The sequence below is a fragment of the Podarcis filfolensis genome, assembly GCF_964270895.1.
Source record: "Podarcis filfolensis genome assembly, chromosome: 18".
In the NCBI taxonomy this organism is placed as follows: Eukaryota; Metazoa; Chordata; class Lepidosauria; order Squamata; family Lacertidae; genus Podarcis; species Podarcis filfolensis.
In genome coordinates, this window is record NC_139622.1 from 2,081,857 (window position 1) to 2,109,853 (window position 27,997).

Here is a 27,997-nt window from a genome sequence, read left to right on the forward strand (position 1 = left end):
ATTCCTCATCAGGCTTGGTTTCCAGACCCTTGATCACTTTCGTCCCCCTCCTCTGCACTCCTTCCAGCTGGTCAACATCCTTCTCAAATTGTGGTGCCCAGAACTGGACCGAGTATCCCAGGTGTGGTCTTACCAAGGCAGGATAAAGTGGTCCTATGTCTTCCCTTGATTGGGACACTTGAATTCTGTTGATGTGGGAGATCAAATGCAGGAAAATCTTCCTGATGTAGAATAGAATGGATGGACTCTCCGCCCAAGGACAGATATGCAACCCATTTGTGACATCAGCTCAAAACCCCAACCTCACTTTGCAGTTGAGGGCCACCACCACCCCCAGCCTTGGGTCAGCAGCCTGTGGGTGGCTTGGCTTGGCTGGGACAGAATCAGAATCAGAACTAACGCTGGGGGTTGCTTAAAAAAAAATCACCACATATTAGAAAACGAGAAAGACAGCGTGACCATCAGCTAAGTCTCAAGATCAATGGCTGGGAAACTGGTGAGGGGACCAATCTCCATTGCTAACGGGAAATTGCTAAGGGTGTTTTGAGTCCTTATTTTATTCTGGTGTTTCAGTTATGGGTGCCTTGGGTTCTAATTTGTTATTGTGTTTTTTATTTTGCATTTTAATGTTCATGTTACTGGTTTTGGTATTTTGGAAAGAGCTGCTTATGGCACACTGTTAAAGGAAAATCCTTGGGCTCACTTGGATTGCCAAACAAAGACACCAGCCAAGAGTATTGGAGCAAAACAGCAGCCTGTAGGCCTGGTCTTTATTCAAAAGGCTGGTGCAACAGGACTTCCACACCCACCCCAGAGAAGAAGCAGGAAGAAGCCCTGAACAAAGGATGGCTCCCTTTTTATATATATGTTTCCCTTTTTACAGACAACACCTTAGTGTAGCATCACACATATATCATATATACATGACAGCTATGTCATAATCTGGGAGGGGTCTTCTGGCAGAAACCTGTTCACCAGGTTTGTTCTCATCCCTCCCTTGACCTCCAGCTCACACCCATTAAGTAACACAAAAGATGAGTATGTACATGTTCCTGTTCTCCTGGTCCAGTTAATCCAGGCATAGGCAAACTCGGCCCTCCAGATGTTTTTAGGACTACAACTCCCATGATCCCTAGCTAACAGGACCAGTGGTCAGGGATGAAGGGAACTGCAGTCCCAAAACAGCTGGAGGGCCAAGTTTGCCTATGCCTGAGTTAATCACACCCCTTTTGTCTTGACCAAGATCCTAATGAATTGAAGTTGGGTTTACTATTACCCCTGGAATGGCTACCTGTCTGGCACCCAGGTGTCAGGATGCCAGAGATTATCACCTAGGCAGAGGGCTGCTGGGCTCATGCTTTAGGGAGTTTGGCTGCCTTCACTCATGTCCCAAGATTCCCCCTTGGTAGCCATTTCCTTCCTGAACAGAACAAAATTGGAATGGCGTGAATCCAACGCTGGAGTGATTTTATGTGAATTTTCTGAAGGTTTTGTGCTACAAGGGAAGGTGAATACTATGTAACCCTGAAAAAGATACAATACAGCAAAACTATGGTGGGTTTTATGGGGATATTTACAAAATTGAATGGGGTCTGTTTGGGGCATGATCTGGGGTGCAGTGTCCCGTTTAACTGGAAACAACCCCCCAACCTTCTCAAAAATTCCGGTAACAACACGAATCACTAAATAATAATTCTCTTTCTCCCTCTGCTACAATCATTCTTTCTTGAAACCCCCTTGTTCCACGTGGCTTCGATCCCAATAGCTTCCACCCAGCGTAGACCCATTCAGAGTCATGGGCCGGAGTTATTCCTTCTCATTCATTTCAATGGGCCTACTCTGAGCATGGCTGATACAAGCCAGAGCCCCAGGATTACATTCCTGGAAAGGCTTTTGCCTCTGCCTCTTCCTCATGCTGACACCCTCCCTCCTGTCAGCCTCCTACTGTAGCTTCCTTGGGGCAGAGACCTGCTTGTGTGGCAGATGCCGCGCATTCTCTCCCCTCATCCTTCTCCCTCTTCCTCCACAGTTCCCCGAAACAGACATTGGGGATTCCGAGGATGTGTGCAGGAGGAGCCCCCTGAGCTTAGAAACCCTGGGGGGCTCTGAAGACATCAAAGAGGTACGTGGCAGAGAGAGGAGGGCCACCATCTGGACCGGTCGCGAGCAAGGGGGCAGGCAGGCAGGGGGCTGCTGGGGGCAGGCTGTGCTTGCTGCCCCACTCGTCCTGATGGACCAGCCCCCATAGCGCCAGGGCTGGAGGGCTTCCCTGGCAAGCAAATCAATGCAGGCAGGAGAGTCTGGCTTCTGGGTTCTTGCCTGTCTCATTCTGGGCTGCTCTCTTTTTCTTCACTTCCCCCCACCCCACCCACCACCTTGGGGGTCCTGTCTCTGCCAGCAGTCGGCATCTGGGGGCCAAGAACCTTGTCACAAAGCGGCTAGCAAGGAGGAAGAGCCCAAGGAAGACCCGGGCAGCCCCCTGGAGGGAGAAGGCGAGGGCAAGAAAGAGACCCCCAGACCACAGGGCACAGATTTGCTGGATTTTCGATGGGTAGGTGGCAGTGGCCCAAGGAGCAATTGGCAGAAGGGGAGGGGGGCGTATCAACCCCACAACTGTTGCAACAAGGTCCTCACACTCCCCACACGGGGAGGAAGGAGAACCCAGAACATGGTGTGCAAGCCCTTATATAGACTTTTGAAATTGCCCACCCTGTAGCCCAAGACCCCCCCCCCCAAGGACATACATCACAGAAGGAGGCGGTCTCCAGCAGACATCCTGTCTGTCAGGATACCTGTTAATGGTCACTGATTGCTTTGCCTGGGCAGCCTGGCCATTCTTTGGTAATGGCAAATACTCCCATTTCCTTCCTCACTGCAGAGGAATATTTGAGGTCCCTGAGAGAGTCAAAATGGTTTCAGGATTGCTCTCCTCTACTATTTCAGACAGGTGGTTTATATACTTATGTTTGTGTTTGCCTTGTACATTTATGGACAGGTATTTTATATTTGAGACCTTAGCATTCTTATATCACTGTTCTTCAAACTTCTTCATATTGCTATTTTTGTTTGGAATTTGTCCCACAGCTGCAGGAAAAGGAAGAAAAGGGGTTACTGCAAGAGCAGCTGTGGCCCCCACCTGACAACAACAAAGAAGACCCCCCGGAGCCCAGAGTCAAAGAGGTCAGAAGCACATAGTAATTGAGTCCTAGGAACTGCCTGCCACCAGAACTGGTGAGATGGCAGGATTGGGTGGCCCTAAGTTGGAGTGGGCGCCCTTGAACACAACTCCCAAAAAAGGGTGCGCAAATTTCTATGGAACGGGACTGGGAAGATGTGGCCCTCCAGATGTTGCTGGACTGAACTGCAACTCCCGTAGTAACTGCATGCTCGCTGGGAGTTGTAGTTTTTCAACATCTGGATGGCCAAAGGGATAGATTTAGGAACAAGGGCTGAAATTTGAATAGCAACACAACCCACCACTCCACAGTAGAGGGGCTGAGAACCAGGATAGTACAGGGTTGCTACTCACAAGGTCAAACAATGGAGCATGATTTCACTTCTTGCTTGGCAGTGATGGTTTCCACCCATCCACCCATTAATGCAGAGACACGGGTGCACATGCCCCAGTCTCCAGGGGTTCCAGGCAAGATATGCTTTTCAACGTCCTGAAATATCACCAGCTAAACACTGCAATGTCCCCCTGTACCTCGATGTCTGAAATAAAGTTGCAGCTGTGTAGAGCCCTTGGCTGGTTTTCCCCAGGCTGGGATTTTTGCATAGCACACGAACACACAGCTCATGATTTGCAATATATTGCCAGGTCAGAAATCATGAAACCTCAGGAAAAGCAGGGCGTTCCATTCTAGAACTGCTTCTGTAAATCTGGGAGTGTCCTGGGAAAATACGGACTCTTGGAGGGTCTCAATTCACCCAAACCAACCCTGCAATCCTACAGATCTAACACTCCAGTGCAACGCAGTTTCACTTCATTAGATTGCAGCCTTGTTTTCTTTCTTCTCTGAAAAATTAAAGGTCCTTCCTTATGACAATGCTAAGCCAGACCAACCTGAAAGGGCCACGGCGGATCACGAGGCTTACTACCTGGCCGATGACGAGGAAACGCTCCTGGGCGACTCCTGCGCCTCCACAGGCTACTTCCCCTGCTACCGGACCTACGAGGAGTTCCCCCGCTACCAGCCCCCCGCGGACAGAGAGAGTGGGGCCCCCCGAGCGGGCAGGAAGAAGATCCCTCCCACCAAGGGGCAGGGAGCCCCCCACAGCCCCCCATCGCCCCTGCCAGCGGCCAGTGTGAGCAGGAAATGCCCTCAAAAGAGGAAAAACCGAGGGGCCCCGGAGAAGGAGGCCACAGAAGGGGGGCTGAAGGCGCGGCTGCAAGACCAGCGCTCCCTGCCCCCCAACCCAGAGCAGGCGGGGCGCGATGTGAGTTCAAATTCTGGACAGTGCCCAGCAAGCATACCCTCCCAATTTAATTCAATGGCAATAGGGACGTATGATTCAATAATAATAATTTTATTATTATACCCTGCACATCTAACTGGCTTGCCCCAGCCACTCTAGACAGCTTCCAGCATATATAAAGAGCACTGAAAAACTTCCCTCTGCAGGGCTGCCTTCAGATGTCCTCAAAAGGTTGTTACTTCTCTCCTTTGCTCGGGGTTCACATGACTCCATGCATTTCCCCGATGAAAACAGGACGTCCTAATTCCCAAAGCGGGACATTCTGGGATCACATAGAAAAGTGGGGCGGCTTCTGTAAATCTGGGTCTGTCCCTGGGAAAAAGGGGCGCTGGGAGAGTCTGCAGCAGGGCTTGTGGCGCAGCGGTCGAGTGCCATGGCTTTGCATGGGACGAGTTCCAAGGTCGCCCCCAGGTGTGCAGGTGCTTTGTGGGAGCAGCTGTTAGTTCGCCACACCTGAGCTGTGTGGATCCTCAGAGATCTCCTGCTCCCTGCAGAGCAGCTCCTTCCAGAGCCCTGGGGTCAGGCGCAGGCGAGCAAGGCTCTGTTGTCAGTGAAACTGACTCTTCACTCAGGGAAATAAACAGACAACTCGACCTAGTGGTCTTAGCAAGCCTTAACAGCAGGTCTTGCCCCTCTGGAGCCATTGCCAGGACTGAAGGTCCCTGCCTTCCAACTCTCTAAGGCTTCTCCTCTCCCAGATGTTTCCCTAGCAATCTCAAAGTGTGTCTGCGCACAGTCCATCCCTTTCCATTTCTCTGTGCATCCTCAGAGACCCAGGGCAGGGGAGCTTGGAGCAGCCGGAAAGGGAGGCTCTTCTGCATTGCTCCCTGTCTCAGGCTCTCCCTGCGCACTAAACCCTGCTGCCCCGTCAGTGTCCGGCTCCTCCTCTCATTCCTCTGACCTCTCCTCCTCCGTGTCCCACCACCAGTCCCCTGGCTCTGGGCCTGCCTCCTCGGGGGTCTCCCTCGGGGAGGGGCTCCCCAGCTGGAGCCTCCCACCAGCCCTCTTGGCTCTCAGAATCGGACAGGTGCCCACTGCTCTGCGCTGGCTGGCGAGGTCGCAGCTGATACAGGGAGGGGAAGCCCCTGCAACCATCCACATTAAGGAGGCTCTGCAGTTCTGCAGCATCCAGCCCTGCCTGTGGGCAGCCCAGCCATAGGCCCTCCTGACCTCAAGCCAGGAATCGTAATAATTGATTATGTAGAGGCCGCCCATCTGAGTGGGTGGCTCCCAACACATATGAAAACATAATAAAACGTCAAACATGTCTTCTGAAAGTCAGGTAGATGTTTATTTCCTTGACATCTGACGGGCTGGGTGCCATTACCGAGAAGGCTCTGAGCCTGGTTCCCTGTAACCTCACTTCTCGCAGGGAGGGAACCAGCAGAAGACCCTCAGAGCTGGACCTCAGTGGCTGGGCTGAACGATGGGGAGATGCTGCTTCGGGTATACAGGGCCGAGGCCGTTTAGGGCTTTAAAGGTCAGCACCAGGCCTTTGAATTGTGCTTGGAAACGTACTGGAAGCCAGTGTAGGTCTTTCAGGACCGATGTTATGTGGTCCCAGCCACTAGTCTAGTTGCCGCATTCAAGGTTAGTTGTTTGCAAGTCACCTTCCATTGCAGTAGTCCAAGCGGGAAGTAACCAGGGCATGGACCTCTGGCGAGACAGGGAGCAGGCAGGGAGGGTCTCAGATGGAGCTGGTAGCCCTGGACACAGAATTGACCTGCGCCTCCATGGACAGCTGAGAGTCCAAAAGGACCCCCAGGCTGTGCACCTGCTCCTTTGGGGCCACAGTTACCCTACTCAGGACCATCTGACTAGTAACCAGTTTCCCAGAATCCCTTGGGCTAGAGGTAACTTGTTTGCTTTTCTCGCAGGTCAGGCTAGAGACGCAAGGAGGAAGAACAAGTCCCCAGCAGTGCCCTTCTGCTGGGAGTCGCCCCTCAGTCAAGGAGAGTCACAGCACCCCCTCAGAGCCCCGCACGACCCCCTCACGCCTCAGCCTCCAATTCCTGGTCTCCTGGGTCTGGAAGATCTTCAGGAAAGCGCCGTCGCCGCAGCCTCCACCACAACCCAGTACCAGCAGCGGGGCGCAAGTGGGGAGGCCGCTGGCCAGGCGGCTGGGGCGGTGGATTGCCCAGTACCGCAGTCGCATCCACCCCCAGTCGATGTGACTCTGGCGCACCCCGCTTTGGAGAGGATTCAGACCTTGGGGGCCCGGTTGGGGTGTGTTGCAGGGTATTTTGCAGAAGCCAACCATTTCCATTAAAATTCCCGCTTTCTTCTTGGCTCACAACACAGAACCAAAACATGAGAGTCGTTTCACATCGCCACATGGGCATCACGGGTGGTTGGAGCAGTGGCTGGGATGACCCTGCGATTGCAACCCTTTTTATACTACGCCTCTTCCAGTGTACAGACTTGGCCTCCCCCCCCTTTGGGGAGGTACCATGGGGAGCAATTTAGGATTTTCACGGCACGGGAGGAGGGTGGTGCTCAAGGAGCCAGCCAGCAATAAACCGCGCAGAGTAAATGAAGTGTTTATTGGAAGAAACGGCTTCCTCAAGGGTGCCAGGTCCAATGGGCCAAGCAATTCTTCTCGGCCGATCTTGCCCCAAGGAGGCAGAGACTAAAGGTGGCCCCTTCCCACAGCTGCCCATTGTCTCCTTCTCCCATGGGGCCTTCCCAAGCAACCTGAGACTCTGCCGGTGCCTCTGCCTCTCCCTCTTCATACCTCTTCTAGTGCTGGGAGACCAGGGGAGAGGGGCAACATCCTGGCTCCTTCACCAGCCTGACTCACCTGTGCCTCTTGGCATCTCTCCCTTCAAGGCTGAAACACACCCTTGCTCTCCCTCCTCCACCACTGGAGGCAGCAAGCTCCTAAATACCCGTTGCTGGGATCGCAGGTGGAGAGCCTTGCCGATTTGTAAGGCAAGGCCAGGATGCTGGGCCAATGTTTGCTTGTCCTGATCCATCAGGGATCTACTTAGGCCTTCTGTTGCCAACAACAGAAAGTTACTCCTAATGTTTAGTCGGAATCTCCTTTCTTGTAACTATCATGAGACCAAAGAGGAGAACCGTAGAGAACAATAATGAGACAGGCACAGGATTGCTTTAAACCAGCAGCATGATGACACAAGAGGAAAAGGAACGGCCAGGGGAAAGAGGATGGCACATCTGGAAGAAGAATGGAGGACAGCAGGGAGCAGTGGTTGCCTACTTGAAGGTGGAGAAGCCTGCCAGGCCCAGCCCTGACCTGGCAATATGGAGAGCCAGGGTAGGGCCAAAATACAGCTGTAAATGGAACAAGCGGCCTGCCAGCCTTCCCCCCCCCCCATTGTTGCTGCTTTTTGCTCTTGGCCACTTTTATAGAAAGAGCAGCTTTCTCCGCAGGCGCCATTCCACTTTCTAGGGTCGGCCAGTCAAGTTCTTGAAGCAGCAGATCTTCAAAATAACAACATAAACTGCACAGAAGACTTGGCGCAGAAAACTAAATGGCGGAGCACCGGTGAATTTCCGGGGCCTGTGCAGCTAATGGCAGCCAAGGCCAACACCCTCCTTCTCCCTTGGGCTGCGTTTATTCCCGTCTGCAAGTCCATCTTGCTCTCCGCTCATCCCCACCGCTTCCAACCCCCCGTTTCCCGGCGTCTCCGGGTGTCAGCGCGCCAGGCTGCCCTTCTGGCCCGTCCAGAGCTCCCTCAGCTCCACCTGGCAGCCCAGGTCCCTCAAGGCGGCCTTGGCCACGTCCTCGCACGTCCGGTGGGCGGCCCGGGCCTCGGCAATCAAGTCCTCGGCGCCCATTTCCAGAATGAGCTGGGAGAAATCCCGAGTGTGGGAGACGAGGTTGCGGATCAGCATGCAGGCTTGTTTCTGGACCGAGAAAGAGAAAAATGGCAAACGATTCACTTCGTTAGCAGAAGAAAGTGCCCAGCGTCGCCTGGGAACTCTGACAAGCAACAACAAAAATATCAGTGCTGTTTCGATTCAAAATGATTCAAAATGTCGCATCCGAACTTAGGCCAAAACCTGCGCCTTGATCTCAAGGACCACTATGCAATTTTTGAATAAAATCAGCACCATTTTGAAAGGTTCTGCTCGCCATCTTGAGTCAAAACTTGTACCCTACGCAGGCAGAAAACTGCTCCTTGATCTCAGAAACCATCATACAGATGTTGCCTATGATACCTTAAGAGATGTCCAAATGTAAGGGGCGAGGAGAGAAACAGCTCTCCAAAATATATGGCACCTTAAACAACATTGATACACTTCCTAAGTGGTTTACACTTAATTAAAGTGTAAATTAATTACAAAATTATAATGTTCATAATGACAATAAAATCAACAGTGTGTAAAAAATAGTATATAATATTGCACTCTAGGGATTCATTGTGTGGTTTTCCAGTATGATGTTAAGATGTTTCTGTTAATTTCAGTGGGCCTTCTCTGAGTAGGACTAATACTACTAATAACAACAATTTTATTGTTTATACCCGCCTCTCTGGCTGGGTTTCCCCAGTCGCTTTGGGTGGCTTCCAACACACATAAAAACAAAATAGAACGTCAAACATAAAAAGCTTCCCTATACAGGGCTGCCTTCAGATGTCTTCTAAAAGTCAGGTAGTAGTTTATCTCCTTGACGCCTGATGGGAGGGTGTTCCACATGGGGGGTGCCACCACCAAGAAGGCCCTTTGCCTGGTTCCCTGTGCTGAAGCCGTTTAGGGCTTTCAAGGTCAGCACCAACACTTTGAATTGTGCTTGGAAACGTACTGGGAGCCAATGTAGGTCTTTCAGGACAGGTGTAATACAATCTTGATGGCCACTCCCAGTCACCAGTCTAGCTGCCAAATTCTGGATTAGTTGTAGTTTCCGGGTCACCTTTAAAGGTAGCCCCACATAGAGCGCATTGCAGTAGTCCAAGTGGGAGATAACCAGAACATGTGCCACTCTGGCGACACAGTCTGTGGGCAGGGAGGGTCTCAGCCTGCGTACCAGGTGGAGCTGGGAGACAGCTGCCCTGGACACAGAACTGACCTGCGCCTCCATGGACACCTGTGAGTCCAAAATGACTCCCAGGCTGCGCACCTGGTTCTTCGGGGTCAGTTACCCCATTCAGGACCAGTTACCCCACACCTGCCTGCCCCCTGTCCCCCAGAAACAGTAGTTCCAACACCAGATGCAGCCCATTTTATACCCTTGCGGGAAAGCAGGCTTGATACCTTCAGAGGTAATTGTGGTTACGCCAGGGCAGAGGGTGGGTGAAAGAGCGACTCCTGTCTCTTACAGCGCAAAACTGTTACCTGCACGCCAGCTTCCTTGGGGTGCATCTTCATGGCCTGCAGCGCTGCCAAGGCCCCGCCCCCTTCCATGATGACCCGGCAGTTCTCGGGCTTCCGCAGCGCCAGCATGCACAAGGCCACACAACTCTGCTCACACACCTGAGGGCGGAAACGCAGGCAGCCATGTTCAACCGACTGACGACACACTTGCATTTTTATTATATAGCAAGCTTGACGCCACTCTTGCATTTTATCGTACAGTAATATTATTTCTGCAAGTTTAAGTTCTTTTCAACTGCTTTTAATATAGCGTAACATTTATTTGTTTATTAAATTTGCAGGCTGCCCCTTCCAACTCTACAATTCTATGATCCCTTGGAACAGGGCAGAGCGTGCACGCACCCTCTTTCTTCTGGAGGGGGCTGATCCAGGGGATGGGGGCAAAAGATGAGGGAGGGGGTTCAACGACAGCAAAGGAACTGGGAGCAACCAAGGAGAGCCAATGTGGTGGAGCGGTTAAAGCAGTGCTTTTCAACCAGTGTGCTGTGGCACCCTGGGGTGCCTTGAAGGGTGATCAGGGGTGCAGCGGGCAGCACTGGCCCCTGTCCCTCTTTCCTTCCCTCCCTCCTCTGATGCCCTCTTGCCTCCCAAAGGCTTGCACAGCTGTTTGTTGCAGCAGCCTGGCTATAGGCTTCCCAGGGGAAAGGGGCCTCTGGGAGGCATCGGTTTGGATTTGATATCCCGCCTTTCACTCCCTTTAAGGAGTCTCAAAGTGGCTAACATTCTCCTTTCCCTTCCTCCCCCACAACAAACACTCTGTGAGGTGAGTGGGGCTGAGAGACTTCAAAGAAGTGTGACTGGCCCAAGGTCACCCAGCAGCTGCAGGTGGAGGAGCAGAGAGGCGAACCCAGTTCCCCAGATTACGAGACTACCGCTCTTAACCACTATACCACACTGGCTCTCACTATACACACTATGCCACACTATAAACACAGACAACTGGGAAACATTGGCCTGCGAGCGTTGTAATTGGAGAACAGCCTTTCCAAAGGTGTCATGGGCTTTGAAGATGCTTGGATTCAGGACAAAAGGGAGAAACATGCGAAGAGGAAGGCAAACCCTCACCGTGATCAACTCCTGCCTGGAAACCTACAGTATGTCCCCACTGTGGAAGGACGTGTGGATCTAGAATTGGCCTCCACAGTAACTCACAAACTCACATTTAAAACTGTGTTTATGGAAGACAATCTTACTCGACTACGAGTGATCACTGAAGAAGAAGAAGAGTAGTCACTGAGTGAGCTTCATGGCCTAACTGGGAGGGGTCTCTTGGGTCCTATACTGACCCTCTAACCCAGAGGTTTTCAACATTTTTGAGTCCATGACTCCCTTGACCAACTACATTCTTTCTGCGGCACCCCTGTGGGGCTCAGGAGCCCAGTTAGCTCACCCCTTTCCTGGTGAACCAGCAGCCCCTCATCCCTTTTTGAGCACTTTCCCTTGTGGGGGTGTTCTCTCAGTCTCCTCTCCCCTCTTCTTGGGAGTCCTCTAGGCAGCCACTGCTGACACCCCGCTGCCCTAAAGAGAGATGCCTTCAAGCTCCTTGGAGGAAGAGGCGGGATAAATGCAACAGACCAGCCAATAAATGGAAGCTTCCTCTACCGACACCCACTCACCAAAGGGCTGCCGAGGTGCCGAGTCATGGCCAGCACGATGAGGTCTGTCCCTCCGGCATTGACGATGGCGTCCTTCACATCGTCGTTACCTGCGATCGCCTGGATGGCACTCATCACCTGCTTCACCAGGTCCTACAATCCGCAGCGGAAGGGCAAAGACTCAAGGCGTGAGAACAGGTTTGAAAAGAAAGCCACACAGACACAGAGTTGGAAGGGACCCTGGGGGTCCTCTAGTCCCACCCGCTGCAATGCAGGAATCTCAGCGCCAGCATCCAGGACAAACGGCTAGCCCACCAAGTCAGCTAAAGTTTAGATCTGGGGTGGAGAAACAAACACTAAGATCCTGGAAAAACAAATACTATTCTTTTTTTGAGGGGAGCGGCTGTAGCTTCAAGGCAGAGCATCTGCTTCCCAGGAGTCTAGATTCAGGCAGGTGGTCTGATGCAGTCGGAATAAAAAATTGTCCAGTAACACCTTAGAGACCAACTCAGGTGTATCTGAAGAAGTGTGCATGCACACAAAAGCTTCTACCCAGAACAAACTTAGCTGGTCTCTAAGCTGCTAATGGGCATTTATTATTATTATTATTTCGACTCCTTTCCAAGATGATGATGAAGATTTCTATACCGCCCTCCATCTGAAGATCACAGGGCAGTTTGCAACATAAGAACACAAGAAATACTATAATAACAAACAAAAACTCCCCCATGCAAAGTTTAAAAGGCCATAGAGTGTTCTTTTCATTACTAATATTACCCAACACAAGCGCACGGAAATGAAAATGGTCGTCTGCGCTGCAGTTGGGACAGCCTCCCTAACGCTTTTGGCTTTTATGTATCTGAAAATCCCTTTGCTTTTAGCTGCTTTTACCCCAAAAAAGGGGGGGGAAGTTTTGGAGCATTGGTGAGAAAACTCTCAAAAGTCCCTGATCCTGTTGGAATCATTATTCTGAAATCAACTTTTCCAGGAGGAGTTTGGTCTCAGACTTCCTTTCAAACAAAACACAGACCAAGAAAAACTTTAAAGAAATGTGTGAAAATGAGTTTAATCCCTGGCATTTCTGGAATGTCCCCTGGAACCCTGGGGAACGGCTGCCAGCCAGTGTCGGTAATACTGAGCTAGATGGATTGCTGGCGCAGTGCAATATGAAGATGCTGCCTAGATTTTCAGTCCATCAGTCCTTCCTTCAGAATAATGAGGACCGAAATCCTGATTTATTTCGATCCATGGTGTATCCACAGATCAGGCCATCCCTGCCTGGAATACCGCTACCAGTCAGAGTAGGCACTACTGGGTTGGACAGACACAATGATTGGACATGGCAGCTACCTACATTCGTAGTACCTGGTGGTCAATGCAGTCAGCCAGCAGCGCCACCATGAAGTTTAAACCGCCCAGGTCCACAATCTCCTGGCAGAACTCGTTCCGGACAGAGAGGCGCCCCAGAGTGGCACAGATCTCCCTCAGGACGCTGCAGTCGTCGGGGAAGGCTGACAGGAGGAGAAGGAGGAAGAGAAAGCGAGATGGTTTGTGAATCGTACCTGGATTGTGAAAAGTAAAAGTGAGCTTTTGGGCTTCATACATGCAGAAGGAAAGAAAAGGAATTTGAAAAATGACAATTACTGATTCATTGAGGATTTGATGATTTGTGGAGTAACCTCACTTGTAGATAAGAATAAGAGTAAGAATAAGAAGTTATTATTTATACCTGGCCCATCTGGCTGGGTTTCCCCAGCCACTCTGGGCGGCTTCCAACAAAGATTAAAAATACAACAAGCAGAAGTCATTAAAAACTTCCCTAAACAGGGCTGCCTTCAGATGTCATCTAAACGTCTGATAGTTGTTTATTTCCTTGACATCTGATGGGAGGGTGTTCCACAGGGCGGGTGCCACTACCAAGAAGGCCCTCCGCCTGGTTCCCCATTAACTTGGCTTCTCGCAGTGAGGGAACCGCCAGAAGGTCCTCGGCGCTAGATCTCAGTGTCTGGGCAGAACAATGGGGGTGGAGATGTTCCTTCAGGTATACTGGGCCGAGGCCGTTTAGGGCTTTCAGGGTCAACACCAACACAGCTGCCCCATTCAGGACCAGGGAGTCCCCCACACCTGCCTGCCCTCTGTCTCCCAAGAACAGTACTTCTGTCGTGAAGTCAATTCTCAATATTGCAAATGTTAAAATATCGTACGTGCAGGAATTGGCAAGCAGAGAGCCGATGGTTCAGAACAAGTAAGTTTAATGGAATGAGCATTGGGAACAACCCGGGAAACAAAGCAGCAACAAGAGGAAACCTTGAGTGGAGTGTGGGAAACCTATTTTGGGGGAAATGGCGTTGAATTTGGAAAATCAATAAAAAGGATTTGGCAAAAAGCCGACAACACCCCAAACCACTTCTTGGTTGTCTTTGATTGTCGTTGGAAAGAGAGAGAGGGAGGTCTTGCCTCCGGTAAGGCTAGAATCGAATTCCCACCCTCCCTCTGGCCTGATCTCCTTGCATTCCCCTGGGTGGGGAGGAAGGGGCAATGCTCCTACCTTTGGCGGCTTCGATGAGGACCCTCAGTCCGCCGTGCTCCGTCACGATCATCTTGGCGTGCTCGTGGGCGTGGCCAAAGGGCACCCGGATATCATCGTCGAAGGTCATGAAGCGCAGCCCCGCGCAGGCCTCCCGGACCACATCGGCCCGGTCCCCATGGCGGACAACGGCCCCGACCAGCAGGGAGAGGACGCCGCCTTTCACCAGGTCCTGCCGGTTCTGCTCGTGCTTGAGGGACGCCTGCCGGACGCAGCGGATGGTGGCCAGGGTCAGGTCGCCATCATCCTGCCGCTCCCGCAAGACCCGCAGAAGCAGCTCCTGCCCGGGGGCATCGAGGAAGTCGGGCTGGCCGTCCAGGAGGGCGGAGAGGGCGCGGAGGGCTTTGAGGAGGGAGCAGCCTTCCTCACAAGCCAGGCGGCAGGCGGCCAGCACGGCAGGATAAGCGCCCTTCTGCCCCGCCAAGTAGCGGACGGCCATCTCCTGCCGGCACTGCTCCGCAAAGCTCACCAGCAGCTCGTCCACCGCGCCCGAGTCGCCATCAGCAACCGCCTTCTGCAAGGAGTCCAGCGTCTGCGGAAGGAAAGGAGCGAGGAGGGCTGGGCAATAGCTGCGACACACCAGTAGATCACAATGGCTGATATAAGGACGGGGCTGGTGTTTAACACTGCGATACCATTTTGCACCTGGCTGGGTGAAGATGCCTGGGTGCCAGGAAGGCGCCTGGCCTCTCCACCACCTGGAGGTGCCTGCCTGGGGGTCCTTGGGTTTGGGCTGTTTTCACACACACATACCCCATCCTTTATCGGCACAATCAGAATGAATTTCAGGAACCCAAAAGCCCTATTAAAAATATGACCTTTGAGCCGTCTGGCCCCCAAATGGCAAGCAGGCATTCCATTCTGCCAACTGTAACCCTGGTTTATATATTTGACCTTCTGATGCTTAGGGCCCTAGGGATCTGCTTAACACTGAGTCAGACCATTGAGCTCAGTATTACAGAACAGGTGCTGCCTACCCACTGAGATGGGCTCCTTTCCTAAGAAATAAACCAAGATTCTAGTGCTCATGGCTTTGATTAAAGCCCTGGTTTAAAGAGGAATACAGTCACACCTCATGTTGCATTCCGCTCTTGTTACGGACTTTCAGCTTACGAATGTAGCAAACCCAGAAGTGTTTACTTCCGGGTTCGCCACCTGTGCATGCGCAGAAGAGACGCTCTAGTTGCGTACTTTACGGGGTGCAAACCGCACCCCAAAACGGATTAAGTCCGCCACTAGAGGTACCACTGTAGAAGGAACATTCCCAGCCCAACTTCAGGATGCCCGGGATTCAGCCTGAGGTCCTTGGGGTGCCACTGGGCCACGGCCCCTTCCCAAAGCGACCCCTGGGGCTTTCCTCCTTTCTTGGGCGGCCCCAGGCACCCTTCTCACCTGCAAAACAGCATGCTGTGGCTCTTGCCCATCCCCAGAGGCGGAATTGGGGGCTGTCTTCACTATGTTGCTTAAGTCAACACCTGGAGAAAAGACACGGAGCAGTGGGGGCAATGAGTAGGGGTCCTCAGTAGGGATTCGTAGAACAGCAGAGAAGGCTGTGCCATCTCAGGTCTACCCAGCCAGTTAAAAACATCCCTTCGCAAAAACCACACCTTGAGACTCAAACTGCTGGACGGCTTCGATCACGGCCTCTTCCGGATCCATGCCAAGGTCGCTGATGTTCTCCTGCACAACATCGTCAAACGTCTCCTGGGTGATCCGCTTGGCCGCCATTCCGACCTGTGGGACAAGAGTTTTACAGTTAGAAGGGACCCCGAGGGACATCTAGTCCAACCCCCTGCAATGCAGGAATCTCTCCTCAAGCATCCATGACAGACGGACGGCCGCCCAACCTCTGCTTCCAAACCTCCAAGGAAGGAGCTAGAAATCCCAGGCGGAGGGAGCCTGGGAACGTGGGGTTCGGCAGAGCACCAGGAGCGCCTCCCCTACTCGCGGGGAACCCCAATTTGGGGCTCCGGAGCGAAGTGGGGTGAGCAGCGCGGTGCTGCGAACTGATTGCTACTTTCACGGAGGGAAGCCGCACAGCCATCGCCGGAGAGCGCTGACTTTTTCCTGTTGACAATTGGACTCTAAACAAGTACCCGTGAGTAAAAACGGAAAATTGGATCAAGAAATACTTGAATTAGGCTCCGAAGCGGGAAGGTTCAAAACAGGAAGTCCGCCTCCCGCTTTTTGTAAATAGACTGAAGCAAAAACCTTACAATCTAATAGCCTGGAAAGTTGTCTTAAAGGTTGAAATTTCCTGCATTTACAACTAATAAAACCCCCTTGGAAGCAGGTGAAAAGGGGGGGGGGAATCTGACTGTTTAAGCCTGCAGGAGAGGGAGTAAAAGAAAATAAGTTTCCATCGTCTCAAACCTGGGAACGGGGTGTCAGGACAGAAATTGCTGGAGACGTCCATCGATTGTACGTGGAGCATTTTGACAGATAGTTAAAAAAGAGAACCAAACTGACTTCAGTGCTGCCTTCTGCATTTTAAAGAAACAAAGTATTTGAAAATTGAAAATTGAAAGTAACTTTCTTTTGTTGGACATGTTTCAAAAAGATGGATACAAATAGAAATTGTGTCCCCTAGAGGGAGCTTGTCAATTTGTTGCTGCAGTTTACACGGCTGCGAGATTGGGATCGTGGGACCAGCCGTTTGACCTTGAATAGAAATGTGTTGGGAGGAAGTTTTGGTGTCTGCTTTTTGCAAGACAAATGCTTTGCTGGAGCAGTTGCATGAGAAGACGGGTTTGATGAAGGAGAAGTTGGACTTGATGACTGCTGTAGCCAGTGAATATGGATTAACAGGAAACATAGAAATTATGCAGCGACCAACTCAGGAAACTGGTTCGACTGGGCAAGTGCAAGGGCAGATGAAGATGGAGGAGGCTGCGATCGCACCCCAAGCAACACAAATGGAGAGATCCGAAGCCCTGCAGGAGCATAAGCCGCTGTTTTGGAAGATTGAATTTGGAGTGGGCCTGGGAGAGCCTGGAGTTAAGGAGGCTCTTAACTTTGGGGGGACTTGGAAATATGCTGACAACTATTTTTTGGATAGTTACTTTTTGGATTACAATGATGATGGCGGGGAGTGGGACTGTGGGTAATGGGCTAGTCTGATGAAGGAAGATGGATATAACTACCGGTTGGAATCCCCCAGAGACCTACTCCTCAAGGAGAAAGGGAAGAAATTAAGAAAGAAACCAACAAAAGATAAGGAAAAGTGTAAGCATAAACAACAAGAAGAAAATCTGCAGAAGAGGCATAGAAGAGACTTAAGGGCCTTGGACATAAGATCACCAGGTTGATGGACTGGATGGAATGGACAGTAAGAACTGACATAACCCGAGACCAGGAAGAAGGGACGTTGGATAAATTTTTTTTTAAAAAAGCCTATAAAAGGAAATTTTCTTTTTATTTTTGGAATTAGTGTAAAACTAATGAAATATTAGGGGAAATGTTGGAATGGAATTATCTGGCTTTAGTAGAAAGGATATAAGGAGTTATGTATAAATATGTTTTAAATTTTGAACATTAAGGTTTTCATTTTATGGTAAGACAAGGTTAAATAAATCAAGGTAAATTGAATAACAGAATATGTCAAAAGATGGAAAGGATTTGTTGAGTTAACTAATAGGTTAGACTATCTAAATAAGAATTGAGAAAGACGGAAAGAATTTGCTGAAACAACAAATTAAATTAGAATACAAAAAGGGAGGTGTGAGGAGGTCAAAGAAATAAGCAAATGAAAAGATGTAATATGGGATTTGTCTTTTTTTCTTTTTTTCTTCTTTTTTTTCCTTTTTTTGTTGTGATGTATTTGTTCCTTTTTTCTTATTTTTTGTCCTTTTTCTTGTACTTTTGAAACTCTGAATAAATATCATTAAAAAAAAAAAAGAGAGAGAGAGAAAGACTGGCCCAAGGTAATTCCGTGAGCTACCTGGCCAAGTGCAGATTTCAAACCTGGTCTTTCTGGCTCTGGTTCTGGCGACTGTAACCTCGGTTTAAGGTGCGATTTGGTGGTTAGCTTACATGTCTGAGTTTCTAACACTGCCTGGAAGTGTCCAATGGAACGCAGGGGGGTCTTTTCTGCTGAGTAATCAGTTTCAGATTGTGCATGAACAAGACATTCTTTCATGCAGAAGGTGGGAAGGATAATCAGTACCACAGATCTGAAAAATAAAATGCTCCCTTTCCAAATGCTGCATCCTGCCTGAATATCCCCTATGAATTTCCTTTTCAGAAGATCTGCAGCCTGAGGTTTTTCAGAAGTTTTAAAAAGGTGATCCGTTTCCCCCTTGCTGCTAATAGAAGGTTTTATCGTACTGTATGTGCTCCCATAGCTTTTGAATGGCAATTTAAAATGTAGCCTGCTAGGCCATGTTGCCTTTTGTTAATTGTTTTATGATATTTGGATTATTTTGCATTAATTTTATTTTTAAAGATTTGTTGGTCTCTGGAAGATTTGCAATGAACAGCAGTATAAAAAATACGAAAATGATTAAATAAATTATTTTTAAAAAGTCAAGGTCAGGGCTCAGCACTGGTGCGGGGGAGTAGAGGGGGGGTGAAATAACATACAGAAGGATTGATCAGAATGCCTCCTTTTAGTTTATTATTATTTTTGTTTGTTTGTTGTTGTTGTTGTTTAGTCATTTAGTCATGTCCGACTCTTTGTGACCCCATGGACCAGAGCACGCCAAAAATAATAATAAAAATATTATTTTTATTTTATTATAAACGTCAGTCTACCGTGTTTGGCCGCAGGCTCCCAGTCTTAGAAGCTGGACTGAAAGCTGGGCTCAAAGGTGGTGAGATAACCAGCTGCTTCCCCAAACCCCTGGAGCTGAGATGCCTCCAAGGGCTCAAATATTATTATATATTATTATCATTATTTGGTTACGACCCCCAAAGCACAACCTGAATATCAGAACGCAGTACGAAAAGCAGTCTCGAGTCCTCACGACCCCCTCCTCCTCCTCCTTCAGCCCCGAAGACGCAGCCTGAGAGGCAGCTGTGCCTCTGAGCATCCGCAGAGTGCAGGCGAGCCCACCCGACCTCCTCGCACCCACCACCAACGGCTTCCGCCCCTGACTGGGGTGGGGGACACCGGGGCTCTGAGCATGTGCAGAGCGCAACCCCCCCCCGCAAGATTCTATTATTGCATCACTTCACCTGGTGTGTCCCTCGGCGCTCGCCGTCCCGTCAAAGACTCCGCATTGGCAGCGAGGGTCGTTAGCGCGGCCGGCGCTGCGCAAGTTTGTCTCCAGGCGGCTGCCGTAGGAGAAAGGGTGACGCCACCCCAGGCTGCGCGTGCGCAGAGCGCGACCGGCCCGCCCCTTAACGGCTAGCTTAACGGCGCTGCGCGTGCGCGTCGAGGCGCTAGTGTACTGAGGAAACCCGAACTCCGGGCGGCGTCGAGCTCGCTCAGCCTTCCGTCAGGATGGCCTCCTTAGCCTCTAATCCGCCGCAGAGGCCGCTCGTCCCGCTCGACCCAGGCGGGAGGCCTCCTCCCGTTTACCACGCACCTTACTGCGCCTGCGCGACGCCTTTTGCCGGGAAGAAAGCGCCGGAAGGCTCGGCGCGTGCGCAGAGAAGCCGGGAGACGGAACTGGGCCTTGTGCGCATGCGCCAGATGGAGAGCGCCCCGATTGAAAGTGCCCGGAAGAGGCTGGGAAGTTGGCAACCCCGAAAACCCGCCTTCTTTGGGCGGCCGGGCGAAGAGTTCCCAGCCCTCGGCGTTTTCTTGCTGTGGCAGGTAGTGCTGTCATATGTTAACTATTTTCACTTTCTAAAACTGATTTTGGAAACCGTGTTTTAGAATTGCCCGGATGGCATCGCTCCAGGGTGGGACATGGTTTATTTGGATTAAACTGATAAAACCTTGGATACAAAAGGGATCCGTTCCGGAAACCCCGTTCGTATCCAGAAGCCAACGCAACCCGGGTCTGTGCGTCTGCGCGATTAGGCGCTTCGTTTTGAGCGCGTGCGCAAGCGGCGAAACCAGAAATGACGCGCTCCGTTACTTCCAGGTCACCTCGGAGAGCAACCCGAAAATATTCATCCCGAACGACTGTACTGGGAGGAGGCAGGCAGGGAGGGCTTTTTCCTTTTTGTTTTTTTTTTATAATGATATTTTATTGGATTTTAACAAAACAGAAAAAAGTTTACAAAATCTTAAACAATAAATTCAACACAAAAAACATAGAAAAAACATAGAGAAGAAAAACAAAAAAAAGAAGAAAAAACAAGAAAATCAAAAATCTCTCTTTTCAATTTCTCACCATTTTCCCCTTTTTAACTTATTTTCCTGACTCCCTCCCACCTCCCTCTTTGTATTCCAATTAACGATATGTTCAGCAAATTCATACCTCTTATCTTACCCTTGATTATATATCCCCATATAATATCCTCATATTTTCATTTTTAATCAAACCGTTTTTGCCAATTCTTATTTCACCTTATTTCTCAAACCACTTCTTTTTTACAATAATTTCATTAATTTCATTAATTTTATCTTGTCCTCAAATCATTAAACTTTCAAAATTTAGACTAAATTTTGCTAGAGCCGATTACATCCTTTCCAACATCTTTTAATATTTCATTAGTATTAAACTAATTCCATAGATATAGATTAATTACACAAGACATTTCTCATTCTAGATTAGTCCAGCGCCCCTTTTCCTGGTTCACAGCAATGTCAGTCCATATATCATTATATCCATATCAGTCAGGTGTCCTAATATCCGAGGCTCTCAAATCATATCCAAGCCCCTTCTGCGAGTTTTCTTGTTCCTGTTTGTAGTTACATACATCCTTGATCCCTGTTGAGTTCTTTCGCCTTTCCTTCTCTTTCTCCTTGGGAGTCCAATCACCGGGTGGTTCCGTACAGTAACATTCTTCCTTTCCTTTTCTCCAATTGTCCAATTCCCCGGTGTTGCACTCCCCAGTGTTTATTTTGTAATCCAAGAAGTAATTGTTCCAAAAAAATTCTTCCACTCGTTTCACAGTCCCACCAAAGATAAAAATTTTCTTAAATCCAAAGTTTGGCCAGTGTCCTCCAAAGTCCATCCTCTGTATCTCCATCTTTCTCTGACCTTGCAGTTGCCCTATTAAATCTGTCTCCTGCATAGATTGTTGTACAATTTCTGTGGCATCTTCCATTGGCACCTCTTTACTGACTTTAGCTGTATTGTCCCTCTTTTGATTCATCAAAATCATTTTCTCCTCCAGCTGTCGCAGCCCATCATATATTTTGTTCAGAGCAGATAAGACTTCCTCTCTATTCATTTCTGTCAAGGTCAGGGAGCTGGTCCCACGCTCTCGTTTTCCCTGATACAATGTTCTCTTTATAACTGAAAAACAGACACACTGGCTGGCTTCCTCTAGGGGGTGTAGTTACTTTTTGGCATCCATCTTTAAATTGTATCCAACAAGGAAAAATTCCTTTCGATTTCCAGATACTTTATTTCCTTTCAATATAAAACAAACAGGCAGAAAGCGGCTTTGGAATTATTTTTCCCTTTTCCAATTCTGTATATCAATTTTTCTATTTTCAATTTATAAGTATCACCGACCGTTTCTTTCCTTCTTTCCTGCCATTCCGTCCCCAGGTTAGGGACAGTGGAAACTTATTTTCTTAAATTTCTCTCTGCAGGCTTAAAAAGTCAAATTTTCCCCCCTTTCCTCCTGCTGTCAAGGGGGGTTTTGATGGTTAAAAATGCAGGAACCTTCAGGCTATCTGTTTTCCCGGCTTTTAGCTTGTAAAATCTTTGCTTTGATCTTTATACAAAGGACGGGAGGTGGACTTCCTTTTTACACCTTCCCGTTTCAGGTCAAATTCCAGGCTGTATTTTCATGCAAAATTTTCAATTGTCCTACTCACGGGTTGTTGTTTAGAATCCGAATTGTCATAGGAAGAAGGAGAACAGCTGTGCAGCATCGCTCCGCAGAGTTAGCGATTGACTCTCAGCACCACACCAACCCCCGTCTCCTCCAGAGCCCTTTATAGGGTTCCTTTGCCAAACGGGGGGGCGCAAACGGTGCCCGCCGAGTCCCAGGTCCGCAGGCTTCTTCCGCCTGCGGTTTTTAAAGGGTCCCCACTTCGCTGCAGCGGTAGGACCCGATTTCCACAGAGCTGTCTCCCTCTGAGTTAGAGGGAATCCGCCATTGTCGGAGGCGCCGCCTCCAGGAAGTGGGGCTTTTTCCTTTTTGAGGGGAGATGATAGAATATACTTGGTGTTGCTATAGTCATGTCTGTAGGTGCCAGTCACCTGTGGTGTTTTAGGGGAGCGACAGTCTCGGGGGGGGGGAGAGACATGTCGTGCTCCTTCTGGGGTCGTGTGTCCACCTTTGGTCCCCACCCTGCACTCCGCTCTCATCTGCGGCTCCCGGAAGCATTCAGCAGGCGACAGTGGCCACAATCCTGGGACCGGCTTCGACTGGCCGGCTAAAGCAGGTGAGGGGAGCTGATGGGTCTCAAACCCTTGTAGAGGAGGCAGGACCCTCAGTCTCGGCAACTGACCCATGGAATAAGCTGCTGTGCTCATTAGGCCTCACACTCCGCCAAGTCTGTGCAGATTGTCTTCATGATAATAAAGACTTGCATGGTGGGATTTATTGCCAGCTGGCTCCTGACAGGTATGAGGGAGAATACTCTGCAGGCTTAATGACTTGGACCAATAATTCCAAGGAAAAACAAATTCCTGGGATCCCAAGATATCAGCAAACAGAGAAGAATATCTGTTGCCTCCCTGCACGACTCTGCTCTGGCTTCAAGTGGCCTCTGAATGAAAAGCAACACTTGCTGGATTCTTCTAGTGCAGGGATGTGGACCATCTGTTCCCCTCCAGATGTGCTTGGGCTCCAGCTCCCACCAGCTCTCAACAACATATACCAGTTTCCCAGACTTGGGTTTCCAGCTGTTGTTGGACTACAACTCCCATCATCCCTAGCTACCAGGACCAGTGGTCAAGGATGATGGGAATTGTAGTCCCCAAACTGCTGGAGACCCAAGACTGGGAAACCCTGGCATATACAATGCTCAAAGGTAATGGGAGTCAGCGTTTGTCAATTCATGGAGACGCACAGATTGCCAACAGGTTTCGTTCAGTGAGCTACAACTGCTAGCAGGATTCATAGAACACCTGTAGAGTATGAATTTGAGGGGGCCACACCTCAATCCAGGAGACTCCTGGCACCCCATCAGAGCCCCACATGACTGCCTTGGCCTCCGTTCCCTTGTCTCCTGGGTCTGGGAGATCTCTGGGAAAGCGCTGCCACCAGTGCCACTGCCGTAATCCAGCTGGGACGGTCGCATTCACCCACAGCCAATGTGACTCTGTTATGTCCCGCTTCCAGGAGGAGCTGGGAGGCCTGTTTCAGAACCAGATTGTTTATGTTCCAACCTCCCCTTTCCTCTTTATATCAAAAAAGAAGATATAAGCAGCAGCATCAACACCACCCAGGGATCTCCAGAAAGAGGATGTGATGCACGATCAGTCACACATTCGTTTTCATATAGAAATTACCATATTTCTATATAAAAAAGCACCTTTTAAAAAACGGAGAAAGTGCTGCTTCCTTCCAAAACGGTGCCTGGAATGAGAGGCCCGCTAGGCCAGGTGTGATTTCCTTGAACATCAGTGGGAATGTGCCCATTTGAGGGTCCCACACTTTAAAGGAGGGTAGGGACAAACTGGAACAGCTGGGGAACAGTCCAATGAAGAAAGGTTGGAAGGGAGTGGACATGTTTAGCCTGCCAAGGGTAAAAGGTGCCCCATTTGCGGGCAGAAGTCCTCCACCCACACAACCCTGCATCTACAAGGTTAACACAAGGCTGCCAGGGTGCCCGGTTGGTGGTAACCCAAGACAAGGCAGTGACTTCCTGTTTGTGAGATGCCCTCACTCGTGAGGTGCATCCGACTCCCTCGCTATTAGCTTCTATGAGAAATTTAAAGGTATCCCTGTTTAAACAAGGTATTTGGGAGTTGAAAGCCCTGTCCCTGGCAATTCTGAAGTTGTTTGGAGGGCCGCTGATTGCTTTTAGGATTTGTTACCTGTTTTTAGAATAATTTTAATTTGGTGGCTTTTATGTTTTGTTATTGAAGTTTCAATGGATATTGGCAACACCAAGGATGTGTGCAGGAGGAGCCCAAATGGGAGGAAACGCCTTGACCCCCAGAGAGACGCTGACTCGGACCGTCCCTGAGCTTAGACCATGAAACCTACAAGAGCGACACCTTGGGGACTCTGGATGCCTCAAGGAGGTGTGTGGCGGACAGAGGAGGAGGGAAGACAAAGGACGGCCTTGCAGGGTCAGGCCAGGTTGCAGGGGATTCTGGGAAGTCTCGCCCCTCTTCCCAGCACTGATGGTGAATTGTTTTCTTTTCTCACAGGTCAGATCAGCGAAGGAAGGTGGGAAAAAGAATCCCCAGAGGGGGTCATCTGCTCGGAGCCGCACCCCCGTCAAGGAGACTCCTGGTACCCCATCAGAGCCCCATGAGACTTACTTGTGTGGCGGCGGCAAGGACATGCCCCTGGGCAACCAGCAGAGCCCTGCACGACCCCCTCACGCCTTGCTCAGTTCCCCCGTCTCCACCTGCCCAGCGGCCTCGGTTCTGCTTGCGCCCCTCTGCTGGTGCTTGGTTGCACTGGTGGCGGTGCTTTTTGGAAAACCCGGTGGCTGCTAGTGCTGGGGTAGTGGCCGGGGAAGCAGTGGTGTTTCCTCATCCTCAAAGTTTGTCTGGGTGCATGCAGCTGCTGTGTTGGCGAATCCACCGCCTCAGCTGCGTGCAGAGCAGCCTCCTCTCTGCTTGCGCCCTGCTGGTGCTGGTTCTGGGTTCCAGTGGTGGCGCAGGTGGTGGCACTTTTTTAAAGGCCTTTTGGACACAGGCGATGAGGGAACGCAGGCCAAGGCACGAGGGGGTCTTGGGACTCCTTTTCCCGCTTTCCATTTCTAGCGTGACAATTCACCTCCAGATTCTGGGAAACTGCCATGATCATTAATCAGTCAATCGATTAATTTAATCTGTATGCCGTCCTTCATCTGAAGCTCTCAGGGAGGCTTGCAGCATAAAAAGACAAAATAAAAAAACAGCATACACATTAAAAACAAAAACAAACTCATAAGCCAACCTCCCAATCCACAAGTATGTTTAAAAGGCCATGCATTGTTTAATTAGCCAAAGGCCTGGTTCTAGAGCAGAAAGGCCACTACCATTGTGCTACGAGCCCTGCTGGGCACCTCTCAGAATCTGAACTCACCCCGCATCCTACCTGCTTCACATCTCCAGCAGCCTCCGGGCTGTCAGAACAAACATTGATGGCTCCCGCCTCCTTTCTGGGCTGGGCAGAGAGTGCTGGTCCTGCTCATCTGACCTTCAAAGATGTTTCTTCTTTTTTTTGCACTTCCGTGCCATGATAGGCGAGGGAGGGCTGCTGTGGGGTCGCCGGCCCGCAGGAGAGGTACTCCTCCTTGTTCACCTGGAAATGCATGCAAACAGATAACTTACAAGATAAATTCTGAACCAAAAGCAACCTAAGAAAAATATCTATTTTTTTTAAATGACCGGATAAACCACTCATTCAATTGTATCACCTCTTGACTGATTGCTTGGAGGAGTTTCAGATAAATATATAGATTGTAATATTTATTATTATCATCTATATACTTAGACATATTTCTGGACATCTTTTTGAGGCAATTTTGTGCCCCACCCCTCACCTGCGCCCCTGGCGGGGGCCCATCTCACCACCCCCTAGCTAGGGCCCTGCCTGGACCACAGAGAAACGCTCTCCATAAAACTATAGGGATCTCTAAATCAGGCCTTCCTCCTCCACCCCCAAGATCACTGGGAAACACTTCCCCTGCCACACAAGGTCACAACATACCTCCGGGTTTTGCTGGGTTTCCCTGCACCGCTGGGCTGCTGCTGGTTCCCCAAACCACGGCCCTGCAAAGGAAGAAGGACATTGTACTCTCTAGGGGGCAGAACAAGCACCCCTGCCAGGCTGCCCATGCCCACGTCACCACAGGCTGCCTACCTGCTCCTGCCTGGGCGCCTGACCCCTGGCTTGGAAGGAGGGGGGCGAGGGGCTGGGGCGAGACGGGACTGCAACCCCCCAACCCAGCCCTGTTTCACTCGGGTCAGCGCCATGACCTCCCTGCACATGTGGGGAATGGATTCCCCATGGAATTACCACAAACTCCAATGGTTGATTCACTCCAGCCTCCTTCATGGTTTGGCGTCTCAGGAGCCTTTTTTGTCCTAGGAGACAGAAAGGAAAATAAAAAACAGAGGAAGAGGTTACAGGTGGGAAATGTCTGGGAATCCCAAAGTCTAAACTCAGAGACCTAGACTCAGGATCCAGCCTGGACCTCAACCTTTCCCTGTTCCCTCCATGTGCCCTATTAAAGATTGTAAGCCCCTCGGGTCAGGGACCTTTTGATGAAGGGTCACGTGCAGCGATGGCGCAAAGAAATAATTTGGAAGTAATTTCACCAGGCTCCTGCCCCATGCAAGCTGAAGCCTGCTAGGCGCCTTTCCTGAATACTCCAAAGCCAAGCTCTGGCTCCATGGCTCACCTGAATTAATGGAATCCTCTTGCCGCCAAGTTTGGAGAGACCCCCTTCTTTTGGCATTGAACGGCCACATGCTCAGAGCGATGGCGGCTGTGCTGCTGCTTCTAAGTCCACCTCAGCTTCAGCCCCCCCCCCTCGGGCCACCTTCTAGAACCCACCGCTCTCAACCGACTCTCACCAGCCCCCCTTCAAACTCCCTTTCCAAGCCTCGTTCCATCTTCCGTCTCCACCAGAATTCCACTCTCTCTCTTCCCCCTCCTTCCCTGCTTGGCATTCCCTTTGGAATTGTAATAGCATCACCTCACAATAATAATATTGCCACTCATCTCCTCTAGGCCTCCTACCTTCAGCATTCATTTTCTCTGCAAATCTCTCACCGTCATCTGACAGGCATCCCCCTTGCAGGGCATTATAAGGCTTGCTTGCAAAGCAGCACTTTGTGACATCAGCTGGCAAACAGGAGCCAGGCTGCTGGGTTGTCTGGCAGCTGAATGAAGAAAAATAAAACCAGACTTGCAGAGGCGAGGGAGGGCTGCTGTGGGGTCCCTCCCCTCAGGAGGGGTACTCCTCCTGTTCAGCGGGAAATGCATGCAAACAGATAACTTGCAAGATAAATACTGAACCAAAAGCAACCTAAGAGAATGTTTTTTTTTAATGACTGGATAAACCACTCATTCAATTGTATCACCACTTGACTGAATTTATGTTTACCTCCTGCCCTTCCAAGCCACTACAGTTGCCCTATGAGCCCTGATGGGCACCTCTCAGAATCCAAACTCAAACCACACCCTTCCTGCTTCCTCCTCCAGCATCCTTCTTGCTGTTGCAGCACACATTCAGGGCTCCCGCCTCCTCCTAGACTACATTCAGAGATGAAAAAGCAACAGAGCGTAAGATCCTCCTTTTGCTGCAAAATAACTGTTTATGAATACAGATTCAAGTCCCAGAAAGTGCCTGCAAAAACAAATAGCTTTTTCCTTTGGAAATAGAAACAAAACAAAACTACACAATATTTTAAGAAAGGAAGAGGATTCACTCCAGGCTCACAGGCTCCACTGAGAGGCCCTGTTTCATGGATGCTTTTGTGGAGATTCCTGCATGGCAGGAGGCTTGGACTAGTTGACCCTTCCAATTCTATGATTCTGTGTAGTTCCCGCTACATATAAAATGGTTTGGTATTTTTACAGGGGAGATCGGATCAGTTGTAGAAGGGTTAGGCCAGAGACCGAGGGCCCAAACTGCAACCCAAAACCCACTTATTTCTCGCAAAGTGCCAACATGGCAGTTTAACCTGTATAACAGTTTTTCTGTGTGTTTCACGCTTCTTCTGTATGACTGCTGTTGTGATAAATAATCCTTCATAAGAGTTTTTGCATTACATTCTTCATTAAAATTATCTTGCCATTGATATATAAT

At 50.0% G+C, this 27,997-nt stretch overlaps 2 protein-coding genes and 1 long non-coding RNA gene across 6 annotated transcripts; 2 read left to right on the plus strand and 1 right to left on the minus strand.

The window, feature by feature from the left end:
- Positions 1-336: 336 nt before the first annotated feature.
- Positions 337-6,653, plus strand: LOC310753666 (uncharacterized protein; the record flags this gene model as incomplete). The annotated part of the gene is made up of 6 exons (XM_083595026.1): positions 337-496; positions 2,030-2,122; positions 2,399-2,551; positions 3,085-3,180; positions 4,033-4,428; positions 6,357-6,653. The coding sequence occupies exons 1-6, from the start codon at positions 482-484 to the stop codon at positions 6,651-6,653; spliced, it is 1,050 nt and encodes a 349-aa protein (XP_083451152.1). The 5' UTR covers positions 337-481.
- A 919-nt stretch (positions 6,654-7,572) lies between these two features.
- LOC310753410 (armadillo repeat-containing protein 6-like) lies at positions 7,573-19,362 on the minus strand. 4 transcript variants are annotated; one of them, XM_083594698.1, is made up of 8 exons: positions 19,174-19,362; positions 15,606-15,732; positions 15,391-15,473; positions 13,960-14,530; positions 12,777-12,922; positions 11,433-11,564; positions 9,778-9,951; positions 7,573-8,349 (listed from the first exon to the last, which is right to left on the minus strand). In XM_083594698.1, the coding sequence occupies exons 2-8, from the start codon at positions 15,724-15,726 to the stop codon at positions 8,137-8,139; spliced, it is 1,440 nt and encodes a 479-aa protein (XP_083450824.1). In that variant the 5' UTR covers positions 15,727-15,732; positions 19,174-19,362; the 3' UTR covers positions 7,573-8,136. The 4 variants fall into 4 exon arrangements, with proteins under 4 accessions (XP_083450824.1, XP_083450826.1, XP_083450827.1 ...); XM_083594700.1 differs by having other exon boundaries at positions 9,778-9,915; positions 19,174-19,358; XM_083594701.1 differs by lacking the exon at positions 19,174-19,362 and adding an exon at positions 18,919-19,118 and having other exon boundaries at positions 9,778-9,915.
- A 33-nt stretch (positions 19,363-19,395) lies between these two features.
- On the plus strand, positions 19,396-27,996 carry LOC310753619. Its single transcript, XR_014543391.1, has 3 exons — positions 19,396-19,676; positions 24,108-24,266; positions 24,396-27,996. It is a non-coding gene; the product is annotated as an uncharacterized lncRNA (long non-coding RNA).
- Position 27,997: the final 1 nt, after the last annotated feature.